Source organism: Heloderma suspectum, chromosome 2 (assembly GCF_057233095.1).
Source record: "Heloderma suspectum isolate Gila_16-S chromosome 2, 16-S_ref, whole genome shotgun sequence".
Taxonomy (NCBI): Eukaryota; Metazoa; Chordata; class Lepidosauria; order Squamata; family Helodermatidae; genus Heloderma; species Heloderma suspectum.
This window is the reverse complement of record NC_139459.1, coordinates 92,100,588-92,113,933: the sequence shown is the minus strand read 5'-3', so window position 1 is coordinate 92,113,933 and position 13,346 is coordinate 92,100,588. Positions and strand designations below refer to the sequence as shown.

At 42.2% G+C, this 13,346-nt stretch overlaps 1 protein-coding gene across 21 annotated transcripts in view; it reads left to right on the top strand.

Annotated features, from left to right (window-relative positions):
- The window catches only part of AOPEP (aminopeptidase O (putative)), a 237,667-nt gene that overhangs the window by 27,073 nt on the left and 197,248 nt on the right, over positions 1–13,346 (top strand). For all 21 annotated transcript variants that reach the window (XM_084834121.1, XM_084834128.1, XM_084834117.1 and 18 more), the window contains 2 exons: positions 1,669–1,825; positions 4,639–4,887. In XM_084834121.1, the coding sequence (XP_084690247.1) occupies positions 1,669–1,825; positions 4,639–4,887 (406 nt within the window). The remainder of the gene's footprint in view (positions 1–1,668; positions 1,826–4,638; positions 4,888–13,346) is intronic.

The following is a 13,346-nucleotide window of genomic DNA, read 5'->3' as shown; positions in this document are numbered from 1 at the left end:
AATGTTTGTTTATATATTTATTTTATTTATTTATTACATTTATATCCCACCTTTTTTCCTCAAGGAACCCAAGGCAGCATACGCAGTCCTCCTTCTCCTCCATTTTATCCTCACAACAACAGCCCTGTGAGGTGGGTTGGGCTGAGAGCCTGTGACTGACCCAAAGTCACCCAGTGAGCTTCCATGGCTGAGTGGGGACTAGAACCCGAATCTCCCAACTCCCAGTCCAACACTCTAGCCACTACACCACACTGGCTCAGCAAGTTTGTTGACTTGTTACGTCTGCCATGTAAACCTAACCTCACAAAAGAAAGGAAACTAATAATGGGGTCCTTCTTGACTGCAGTCCTTAGGATCAAGTTGAATGTATTGGATAATTTCTGCAGAACCAGAGATCCTAAAGTTGGAATAGGTTTGATTGCAATGGGTAAAATTTGATGTTGCAAAGTGGAAGGCAAGGTCATGCAATGGATCTTTCCCTTCCTATCCTTCCCCCTGAGGCCCCCTGTATCCTGACCAAAAGGCTCTCCAGAGAGTCGTGGGGATCTATAGCACATTGTGAAATGTGTCTCACCAGATTTTGCACTGTTCGCGTAAGGTTCCCATTTTAGGCAATTCCCCTCTTCCACTTCAGAATGGTAAGACACATTTCACAGTATTCTGTAGGTCCCCTGACCCTCTGGAGAGGCTATATGGAGAGTACAGGGAGCTGCAGAGGAAAAGAGGGGGAAGCTTGCACGAGCTTGCCTTCTGCTTATGTAATGTTGGATTTACCTAATATTTTTATGAAGTAAAAGGCTTACTTTTGCACCATTATATTAAGGTGTTAGAATAAATGAGCTTATAGTATAGTCATAAAGCAGGGTGGATAACCCTTTTTTGGCCCAAAGCCAGATTGCCACCCAAGAAACTCCCAGGAGGTGCATGCCAGTGGTGGCCATGGTCAGAGCCTAAAGCAGATGTGGCCATCTCACTCACACACCATTTACACAGACATGCACATCCCAGCCACATCATCTGCACACACATCCACACCATGCACTCACACACACACCCTTCTCCTCAACTACTCCATGCAGATTAGTTGTGGCAGGGGAGAGTATTTCTCAGCTCTGTTTCACAGTACCAAGCAGGGGAAAAGGTCTTAGCTCCAGTCAACTGCCAATCAGAGATAAGAGCTTTTCAGCAGGGAGATCGTCTTATCTCTGATCAGCTGCAGATTTGGGGGGACTGGGGAAGAAGCTGGTGGGCCAAATGCGGCCCATGGGCAGAGGTTTCCCATGTCTCTTATAAAGTGTGGTATTTTGAAAACCGTGGATGAAATACAGTGTCATTCAAGCAAATGTCCATTAGTTGATGGGAGTTTCTCCTCTTTTGTCCCCCCCACAAGCCCCCTACACTCTCCCAAATCTGCTTTAGAAGATCCCAGAGCAGAGTTTGAAGGTGCATGAGTGGGCTGGAGGGTGAATTGCACATCTCCCCATTCCGCTGATGGGAGCAGCTCCCTCACTGTGAGGACTTAATTGGATACCACCCATTATGGTTGAATTTAAAAAACAAAAACAAACCCAACCCTCAGGCTACCTGGTAATTGAATCGGGAAGCAACTCCTTAGATTTAGCAGCTCAAGTGCAATGCAATGGATAACGTATGCTCTATTCTTCATAGGTGTATTAACTTGGTTTTATTATGTGACCATGCCAATGCCGGCATCCACCTTCACTATTGCTGTTGGATGCTGGGCAGAAGTTAAAAGAAAAATGTGGACAACTGATGTTCAGAGGAATGATGGGTTCTTTCCACTGTGCTCAACGGCGGATGTCAGGTTGGTGATTACAGTTGAAAAATATGTACTTTAGAGAGCATTCCATTTCTTCTGTTATAAAAGAAAATGAGTCATCGGAGTCAAGGAACAATAGCAGAACATGTTTAATCAAAGCAGAGGGAAGCCATATAAGAGAAATTAGTCTAGTGGGTGAGGATGGGCAAGGGTGTGTTGCTTATATAGAAAGAAAGTGTTCTTTGAGTAATGGAATTGGTTTCTACATGGATTTGTTTTAGTTGAGGTACATGAAAATTGAATTCCTAGACTATGTCAGGCTCTCACGTCTTTTTTCTCCAGTTTTTAATCTTACTTGATTTTAAGTCACTGTGGTTAATGCCTGTGTGGTTGCAGATGTTCTAGTGGCACTTCTAGAACTAAGGACATAATGGGACTGCTTAAGAGCAGACTTTGTGAACCTGGTGTCCTCCAGGTGTGTTAGACTACAGTTCTCACCATCCTCAGCCAGCATGGGGATCATGGGAGTTGTAGTTAACACATCTAGAAGTCACCAGGTTGGTGAAGACTGCTCAAGAGGTTCAGGTTAACACTCCTGGGTTAATTATTTTAAGGAACACTTCTTTTTCTTTTTTAGAATAGTGAAAGATAATGCTTTGTCTTTTAAATTTTAACTGCTTATCATGTTGCATTGTAAAAATCATTCCCTTTTTATGTCCTTGGTTGATATATTCATTTAAGCAGGTGCTCCTTAGTTCCAGTTTTGTGAGACTGGCTAGACAGCTAATCCTGTTCCCTATTTGTAAGTTGGCATAGCTCTTTCATATCTCCTTAGCAGTCTACTTTGTGAAACTGCATCTCTATTTTGTTTTAAGTTCTCTTCATATAGAAGTAGTGATATGTCCTCCTCCTAGTTTCCATCCTTTTAGTTTTTCAGCTCAGCTATGTTTGAGGTATCCTGTTTCTAATAGTTCCTATTTGTTCACATATTGGTAGTTCCCCAGAAAAGCATGGTGCTGTTGTGATATGTTTGTGCCTCATGTTTTTTGAGTCTGTAGCAGATCATCAATTTCATGGCAAGATATTGTTTAAAGGAGTTCAAAATACATTCCTGCTAATGTATTCTGACTGTGTACTATTCAAGATTAGAAACATCATTCAGAACTTCTCTATGCATTCCAGATATATTATCCCATATTTTACAGATGATAAACAGATATGTGCTTGCTGAAGATTTAACTGCTGATGATCTCTTTAACTATTGTTAGGAGATCAGGAGTAAGTTGTACATTCCCTCTCCCTTCCCTGGTCAGCTTTAGCTGTGCTTTAGTTCTAGGATAGGCAACCTGGTGCCCTCCAGATGTTTTGGACTACAATCTCCATACGCCCTAGTCAGCATGGCTAATAATCAGGGATCATGAGAGGTTTAGGCCAAAACATCTGGCAGGCACCAATTTGCCTACTTCTGCTGTTGTTTTAAATCTGCATCATCAATAACCAAGGTTCCCATCTTCATAATGGTTTGAAGTGGATCTGCAAATCCTGATTAAGGGGAAACCTGGCTATTGTTATCCATACGGGTGCTGTGCTATACCATGGTTAAAGCTGACAAAGAGATAGAAGGGAAAAATTCAGGTGGAAGAGGGGCAGAGGAAACATGTGAGTTCACAGTCCACTCCCATTCTCTTGTCCATGGTAAAGAGACCAGTAGCACTATATTTGTAGTGGTGAATTCCTGCTCTTTTCAGGGTATGGAGGCAATCCTAAAAAGGAGCATATTCTAACAATGTCTCCTTTTCTACTGTTTTTGGGTGCCAGTAAAGTTGTAAATCTAGGCGAGAAAGACATGTAGCGTACATTTTATATTCCTAGGATGGAAGAAACCACACTTGCTGAATGTTTTTCTATGATATAGGCCTTAAAATACTAGAAGCCATGTCCAGATTGAAAGGGGACAATGCTATAAACAGAAATATATATCCATGCAATAAAACTTGGATGGAACATAATCATTGTGCAGCAGTTTGTATTAGACATAATAGTAATTGTTACTTGTGCAGCAGTTTGTATTGGACAATAAATATCAGATATGGTTCCATGTTTTTTCTTACCAAATAGCTGCACCATGTCTTTTTAATTGGTAGCATAGGAGCCATCTTTCTGGAAGCACCCAGAAATATTGAATGGCCTTGGGCATTTCACTGCTTTCATCCCAGTTCTGGTTTTTTTGTATTTTTTTAAAAAATGAAACTATAAAGACACATTTTCCAAGGTAGCAGGGAGGTAAGTGTGACAGTATCTGGAAGCTAGCTGTGTAGCAGAAAGATTCCTGCAGAGTAATTAGCTCTAGATTCAAGCAAGTCAGCCAAGCTATTTGTCACTAAATCAGCGTGACATGATGGGGAAATATTATCTCAGCAATTGAAATATGTCCATCAGGTAGCTCATGAATGTTAGCAGAATCCTAATCCTTGTATCAGCCTTCCCCAATCTGGTGCCCTTCAGATTTGTTGGACTGCAACTCCCATCATTCCAGGTCAGCATGGCCATACTGACTAGGAGTGATAGGAGCTGCAATCCAACATGTTTGTGCCAGGTTGTGGAAGGATGCCTTATACTAAGCCTTCTCAAGAACACTGTTATCTCCATGCAAACCAATTTCCTATCAATAGTTGAGAAAGTCCCTTCTCTCCCACATGAAAGGAAATAAATTGTTTTCCTGATCCAAATGGGTCACTGCTGCGGTGCGGTAATAAAACCCAAACAACAAGGCCATCCATAGCTGAGTTATGTTAGTGTGTTCAGAACTTTGTTAAAAAACATCAAAGCAAAATCAAATTATTATTTGGCCCTGTCAGGTTGTTGGGACAAGCTTGCGGTCATGTGCCGTATCTGTGCCGTTTTCAAGATCCTGATGCTGCTTCCCAGGTGGTTATTCCTCATCGTGTCTTTGCTCCCCTGTGCCTTATGAAATCTGGTGAAGAGATTCTACTCCAGCTGATTCCTCAGTGTCTCTCAGCTGCTTATAATCTGCTGGGTACCCATCCCTTTTCCAGGCTTGATGTCTTGATTGTCCCGTCCAACTTTTCCAGTCTTGGAATGGCCAGGTAAGGATATTTTTCTAGTTTTCTGTGCATATTTACTCAAGATCCCATCTTCATTTGTCATAACTGCTGTGCTTTGGTAGATGCCAGGCCATTGGTAGTATGCCATGACTCAGCTGTTGACATTTGCAAACTGGAAATATAAACTACTTCCAAGGTGTTTTTGATGGTCATGGCCATGTTAAGGTAGAGATGGCTGCCTTCTTCAATACATGTCCATTGTTAAGCAGCAATGGCAATAACTACTATTTGGAATATCTCTCCTAGCAATATCTTCTATCAGTAGAACAGCACAGATAGTTCTTAACTATTTCACTGGTGTTCATAGTGTGCTGTGCTAGCTGATTTATGGGAGCATATGTAAAACAGAAGGCCACCAATGACAACCTTACAAGGAGGTGCTGTCTGGGGGCGGTGGGCCTGTTAAGTGAAAGAGGTCCAGCTCTGATTCTGAGCATCCTGGAGGAATCTATCTGTACCATTAATGGATGATACAAATGATTCACATAGACCAGCAGCTATGTTTCTTGGGCTCTGCAGACACAAAAGGGCTATTCAGGGAATGCTGTAAAAGGAGCACAAAATAGACATTCCCAGTAGAGATGTAATAAGGGCAGAGAGGATATTTATGTATGTGGAGGGATTGTATGCATACTTACTAAAGAGATTCAGAGGTTTTAATACCAATGTGGTTAGCGATGGTATAGAGTTATTTGAAAAGTTATGTCCTGAGAAAACACTCTTTGAGTTTTTCCAAGTTTTAGCAGCTGAAAAATTATTAATAGCACTGTTTTGTAAATAAGGAGTTACCCCTCCAGCTGATCACTGGTTTAGTTGAATAACCATGATAAAATTGACTTATGTCATTGCACACATAGGGAAGTAGGGTTAAAGTCTCTGAACAGACTAATGGTTGCTAATAGGTTTGTTTCCTTTAGGGAAAACAGTAAGACTTTTTAAGTACTCCTTGTGGATTATAGGGGCGGTGAAAACCCTTCAAATTGTGATCTGATTTGACTTGCCTTCGTCTTTGTATACAGTATTTGTTCAAGTTAATATCTTACTGGTTCAGACAAAATAATAGCCATTTGTATCATGAAGTGTTTTTAGAATATAGTGCAAGTGGGGAATAATTAAAGTAGAAATGAGTATATGAATGAAACTAAAGTGAAATAATTACAGCAGGAGTAAAACTCAATTAAATTCAAAGAAAAGTACATGTGAATGCACCCTTTTGTACAAGTAAATATGGGGGGCAGGGAGCGTATTCGAATGTCTCCAAATTGTCTATGTCTCAGTTACAAGGACAATATGAAATTAAGGACACTTATAATTGCTTGTTCTGTTAAAATCCATGTAAAGATATAGTCACCTACTTACACGTTTGACCACTTTTTGACACTGAGTATAAGTTAAAGGTATAATAATTATAATGGCATCGGTCCTTCAGCTTAATTGTGCAGAATATTCTATACATTACATTCCTGTAAATCCTTATTGTAACAATGGAGTGATTTCAGTTCAGATACAGCCCTGTGTTCCAGAGCTGCTTTACTACTTTACGTATTATGTCAATGGAGAAAGGATGCTTTGCTATGTATATATGTATGTAATCATCTGGCGAATCTGCAATAGTATAAACATAACACAGCATGCTGGCACAAAAGGGCTGCTGTTCTGAGAATTCTCATTGTACTAATGTCTGCCAAGAAAGGAAACAGCCATAATTTTTCAGTCATTATCTTCAGTTTTGGAATAGTTGTGTGTGTATATATGTGTATGTGTTCCCATGTACATTGGCAAGGCTGTTCCTCATTAGCCTTGTAGCTACTTCATTTTTAATGTGCCAAAGTACCATCTCTTATTTGAGGGGGGTGGTTATCCCACATTTCAGAGTAGGAAGAAATGATGGTACTTCTTTTGCAGAACAGCTTAATTAGAGGCTTGAGGTTGTATTTTCCAGCAGCCGCCACTGCAGATTCAGCAGCATTTTCTTTCAAGACCTGCCGACGCCTTTTTAAGAAAAACCCTCCTTTGAAATCTTACTTATATGCCTTGTATGTATCATCACCTTATGCTTTTAATTTGCCATGGGCTTTCATATGGAAAGAGAATCCTGATTACTTATTAAAAAAAATAATAAGAGGCAACCACTCCTGCTTCCGGACCTTCAATAGAAACTGGGGGGGGGGGGGCTAATTTTGATGATGCTTAGGTTAGCGCTGCCATCATCTAGTGGTTCTTTTCCAGTGAGCAGAACAGTGGGTTGCAACTCTGCAGTTGTGGTTTCCATCACTCGCTCTTGTTCTCGTACTCTGCGTCATACTTATTTCCACAGGGCTTGCCCAGCATTGGAAGCACATAAACCTCCTGTGCATATGTACCGTAAGTGGATTTATCTCTGTTTAGGCCTCTCTCACTCTCTTTTGCTATGTGCTGCAGACCAATTTCAAATTGGCAATTTGAGACCCCACCCCACCCCAAGGCTCTCCAGCGCTGCAGTATTGTGTATTTGTTGGACTTTAAAGAAAGATGCCTCACCCCATTTCTTTTAAAATTGGCTTAGTTAATTCTCCCTTCAGGAAAACTGCTTGTGACACACAGTGCACTACTTAGAACTAAGCCCATTGAATTCAACAGCACGTACTCCCAAGACAGTGTGTATAGGATTGTAGCCTTAACCTTCATAATTACCATTGTCTGAGGGCCGATCTACATTGTGCCCGCTATCGCAACGAATTCAGTGTCTTATTGGGTTAAACGCTCTTGCATTAAAACGTGATTATCCACACTCAGCCATTTTCTCCGTTGCGGTGCTTCATCGAATGCGTGAGCTCGGTTCATGCTTGAGCACTGTGCTGTTTTCCTGCTCTTAAAGACGGCGGCTCTCATTTGAAGATCAGAAACTCTTCCTGTTTCTGCTGATTCCACAGCCACTGCGCGGCAGTGGCACGGGAGAGGCTTGTTGTTTTCCCCATGTTTTCCTGGCCTTGGGAAAATGACCAGCTTGTCCCTTGCCACCGCCACTGTAGCAGGTGGGGCTGGAGGGAAGAAGGAGGCACCTATCCTCTTCTCCCCCCACACCTGCTGGAGGCCAGGACAAGTGGATGGGGGGTGTCTGCCAATGCTCTTTTCCCCATGTCAGCCCTTGACAGCCGGCGCGAGGAAGAGGGGCAGTGGTAGCGGCACCCAGCGCTTGTGTTTTGGGAGGGGGCTGCTGGCATCTTCGAAGTTTCGAAGCTTCACGTTGGCCCGGTCAGTAGTTGGATGAGCGACCGCCTGGGAATCAGGCTTCCTGCAGCGAGCAGGGGGTTGTTCTATCCCTTCAAATGAGACTAAGCTTTACCCCCTTCTTTCCCCTGCTTCGGCTTTTTTTTTTTTTAAATTAAGGCATTATCTTCGAAGAATTGTGGCTTCTCCGCAATTTTTTTTTCTAATTCAGGCATGTTCTTTGAAGTTTCGAAGATGTGAAGCTTAGAGGAAAGTTCAGGGAGGAGCCATATCTCAGTGGTAGAGCACCTGCTTTGCATGCAGAAAATCCAGGTACAGTCCCTGGCATCTCCAGGTAGGGTTGGAAAAATACCTGTCTGAAACTCTGGAGAACTGCTGCCAGTTAGTGTTGAAAATACTGGGCTAGATGGACCAATGCTCTGACTCAGTATAAGGCAGCTTCTGATGTTCTTGCGTTCCTATGCCATACTTCAGAAATGACAGTGAAAACTCCTTTTGCTTTTCTGGATCCAGACCAACCTCCCTCAATGGTGTTCTCCAGATGTGCTGGACTACAACTCCCATAATTCTCCAGCCAGCTAGGCTGGAGATTATGGGAGTTGTAGTCCAACACATCTGGAGAACACTAGGTTGGGGAAGGCTGATCCAGACTTTACCCCATGATTGCTGTACCAACATGTACATCTTGTATTTTTCTCAGAGTGATGCAAGCACAGACATTTGGCTGATCTTTTGAGTTGCAACCAATGGCCTGAGTTAGCTGCTAAGGCTGCCCCTACTTGTCCCCTGTACGCATAATGTTTTCTCTAGATGGGAAATGGCAGCACAGCACTAGAGCAGTGATATATGCTTGTTCTCTCTCCCTCTCTCTCTCTGTTTTAAAGGGCACTGGTCCTTGGAAAGCAGGAATGAAACAAAAAAAAGAGAGAAGTATGCAGTTCCTGTGGCACACTGTATTTTCCTGGAGAGAGCAACATAGGGCTATCTTGGTGGGCTTTTAAAGGTCCAACATGTTGGTGGCAGAAGCAAGGAGGGGTGTTTGTAAGTGAAAAATGGACACTAAGTCCACTAAGATTTTTGATCTTTGCAAATTATTATTTTAATAGTCGCGAGAAATAATTAGAGATAGGTAAGAACCTAAGAGATAACAGCAGCCTGCTTCTAGTATAAAGTACTTTTACTATTTGTAAGCATTCATTATATATTAGTAGCACAGTGAAGAGCACAACAAAGGCCCCTTGTTGTATTCATCATACAGAAAATCCAGCCAATATCTAGTTAGGACATTAACTCCAGTGCAGTCCAGATGCTGGCTAAGATTTTAAAAGAATTTGCCTAGAGGCAACCTTTAAAGTTCTTATTTTGGCTCTGTAAAGTGTGGTTGCTCTTCTTCAAACATACAAAACACCTAATAACTTCCATTCAAACCAGTTTCAGCTGTTTAGTACTCAATACATTCTCAGCTACTCATATAACTGCTTCAAATTGAGGATGGCTTTAGATGTTACAAAGAAGTGGTGATAACAGAGTGAGTTGTGCATTAACTGTTCATGCTTCCTGCATAATATACATATCGGGAACTTTGACTGGTGAGATCAGCATAGAGAGTGGAGGTTATGAGGTGAGACATAAAAAGGCAAGAGAGCTAGAGTGGTTGGGGGGGAGTTTTATGGTGGTTTTAATATGGGTGGGATTTGGGGGACTGGGGAACAATTTCACTAGGGAAGTACCACAGTGAAAGGGGTGACATGAACTTGAGAGAGTGGTTGGGTAGGGTGGATGAGAGGCATGGCTGTCTGTTGAGACTCAATGGTCTTATAAGCCCCTTCCAACCCTACTATTCTGTGACTATTCTATTCTGTGAGAGAGGGTGGAAAGGATTGGAAATATTAAATTTATATGTATAGCCTTCCTTATTTCAAGGGCTCAGGGTGAGTAAGAAAAGCATAAAGCCTCTTAGCAAAATAGAGTGAAATCCAATCACATTAACTAAAATTAAAATCCATCATTCCACCTCAGGTGACTTCACTCTGAGCCTTAAAAGCCAGCCTCAAAGAGACAGCTTTGCAATGCTTTTGAAAAGGCTTGAGGGAGGGAGATTCTTATTACTGTGTCAGCCACCATTTTGAATTTTCAAACTATGGCAGCACCGTAGCTTGTTGTTACATGTGAACCCAGTGAGGGTGGGATGTTGGGGTGCTTGACAAGCCACCCACAACTCTAAAACAGCCCATGGATTCTGGGTGGCTTGTCAAGCATCCCAACAAACCACACTTGCCAGGTTTGCATGTAACAACAAGCTACGGCGCGCCCCCGCTGTAGCTTGAATATTCAGAAGGGCAGTTGCCATGGCAACAAAGAGCTCCCCTAGGGAAATTCACCCATGGTTGAGTGAAATTCACCATGGTTGAGCAAGAACCCACCAAGTGTGGCTAGATGGACCAATGATCTAACTCTGTATATGGCAACTTTCCATGTTCCACAAGTCTCATTAAGAGCTGTCCTTGGCTGATCTCAGAGATCATAATGGAATGGAATATATGAAAGGAGACAACCTCTGTGTTTGGCATAGGCTGTTGGGGGTATTTTAGGTTAAAACCAGCATCTTGAATTGTGCCTGGAAAAGAACAGGGAGATGGGCAGATGTTGGAGCTCTGATAAAAAATCCTTATAGATTCATTCATTCAGTTGTGTAGGCTGTTGCGTTCTTCATCAGTGGAAACTTTCAGTTCTCAAAAGCATTAATCTAGTCTCAAGTGATGAGGCATAACCAATGGACACCAGTTTATCATCAGATATGATGGGCTGCACCCTTTCACCTGGCAGAGTTGGAGGGAAAATGCCATGGGCCATCACTGCAACCGGGTCTTTAAGATACAGGATATAGGGAATGAGTGAAGCACTGGGCAGAACACCAATGGAGAGATACCAACCTCCATCCTAACCTCTCTAGCCATCAACACCAGGGAGGTTAGGATTGGCGAAAACATTTTTATTCACCCAGGCATTTTAATATGTCATTGTTTGTTTTAAGGATTTTATATGTATTTTTTAATTTTATTTTTCCTGTGATATAAATTGGGTATACACTGCTCTGAAGTCAAAAGAGGATGAAAGGTGGTATATAAATATTTTAAATGCATGAATAGTATTTTTGTTTGTTTGTTTTGTGTACTGGTTACCTAATCTCTCTACTTTTACATACCATATAATTGGCACCTTTCTGGTCCAGGACAGGATTTTCAAACTAGTTTTTATGATGTGTGAATCACAGCTGGTTGGTTGCTCCTGACTTTTATTTGCCTGCTACCCAATCACTAGTTTGACTCATCTTTAAACATTCAATACATCATGCACTAAGCCCAGACACTCTATTCTGGGCCAGCCAGAGTAGTGTGGAAATCTGTTTTCATCGTTCAATATGACAAAATGATTCAAGGATAGTTGCCATTTACAGTGTGTGCAGTGATAACAAGTACGATTTGAGGTACACTTCTTCATACGGTCTATAGGGACATAGACATTCTTCATTGTGAGAATAATTTCTACCTCTTAGCTAAAACCTGAAGTTAAATTTGCTACCTCTGGTAATAGCCCTCCACTCAGTTGTCAATTGGGGATCAAAACAAGATTTGGAGTACATCAAACACACAATATTTCCTTACCAGCATTCTGAACCACTTAGCCTATAAATGTGTAACAGATGTGTTTTGAGCAGAAGTCTATGATAGGGTGGAACACACAGTAATTACCTTCTGGTGGAAGTAAAAGAAAGATGATGCAGTAAAAAAAAGAGACTGCTGTGATTGAACTCAGTTGTGAGATCATTGCAGCAATGTTTCTAAGTGGATTTCAAACTTTTATCAAAAGATTTCTGGCACTTCATATTTCGAAAAAATTTTTTTTAAAAGAGAATGCAATGGATCGTTTTAAAAATGCATTTTAACTAAATCTAGTGAATGGAAAGAACAGGCATATTTTGTTCAATGTAAATCAGATGAACTACCCACAATTTTCTCATTTCCTAACCCGACATAAAGAGAGAACCATAAAGAGAGAACCTCCATTTATATTAGAACCTTTTGAGCATAACCACTGAATCCTGTGCAAACTACTTATTATAATCCTCCATCTGATGACCAATGCTCATCAGAGAATCACACACATTACACTATTACAAGGGTGGGCAGACTTCAGGTTTGTGGCATCTACTTTGCATTTTAATAGGACCCTGAGATCTGCCAAATGGAGCCAGGTGCAAAGTAGTCGCTCAGGCATGAGTGTGTGTGTGGGTGTGGGGGGCACATCTGCTAAGAATTAAAGAACAGGGTCCCTCTGAGCACATACTCAGCCGAGGAAATTGTGATCAGTACCAGAGCCAAGCTCATGGGTCCTTTCATTCAAAAATCTACTTCTGGTTTCACCCCAAGTATTCTTTTTCAACCACCTAAGTGGGCTCTTAGTTGCAGGTACTAATAGTAGGACTAGTAATTAGAAGCAAAAACAACCTTTTGTTTCATTAAGCAAATGTAGCTAAATTAGATCCTGCATATCTACATCAAAGGTGCAAGATGAGCATTACATCTTTCCAGGGCCGGCCTGGCCATTAGGCACACTTAGGTGGCAGATTGTCTCAGGTGGCAGGTTGGTGGTGGTGGTGGTGAAACAAGCATACCACCTGTCCAGGCCCTTACTGGTATGGGGCAGCCATACCAAAACACCAATACCCTTCCTCTGAGGTAGTGCTGCTCCAGCCACCGCAGCCAGCAGCCATCTGGCCAGGTGCTGGGCCAGGCTAGTACCCGGCCGTACCTCTAGAGCCCTGCCACTAGATCTGCACTCCAGCAGCAGCTTGGGACCCTTCTGTGCCTCTGAAGCCAGGTACCCTGTGTGCACACTGGCACCGCACTGCATATCTGCAGCTGCTGCACTTTAAACAAAAAAGGAAGTGAGCTGCGGCAGTTGCCTAGCCAGGCCCTCCATAGCCACCAGCATTCATCTAAGCTGACCGGCAGCTGTAAGACAAGACTGGGCAGCTGGCGCTCGCAGGCTGAGGCCAGATCATGTGGGGAGAGGCCATATAAAGATCTTTCCCAAGTCTCACCTGGCCGAGTTCCATATGCTTGGCAAAGGCTTTATGATAGCACTGCTTAATATTAATCTGATCTAAACTCTTTCAAAATTGCAACTGTGACCAGGGCATAATCTGTGCTTTGAATCCTCAGTCTGGT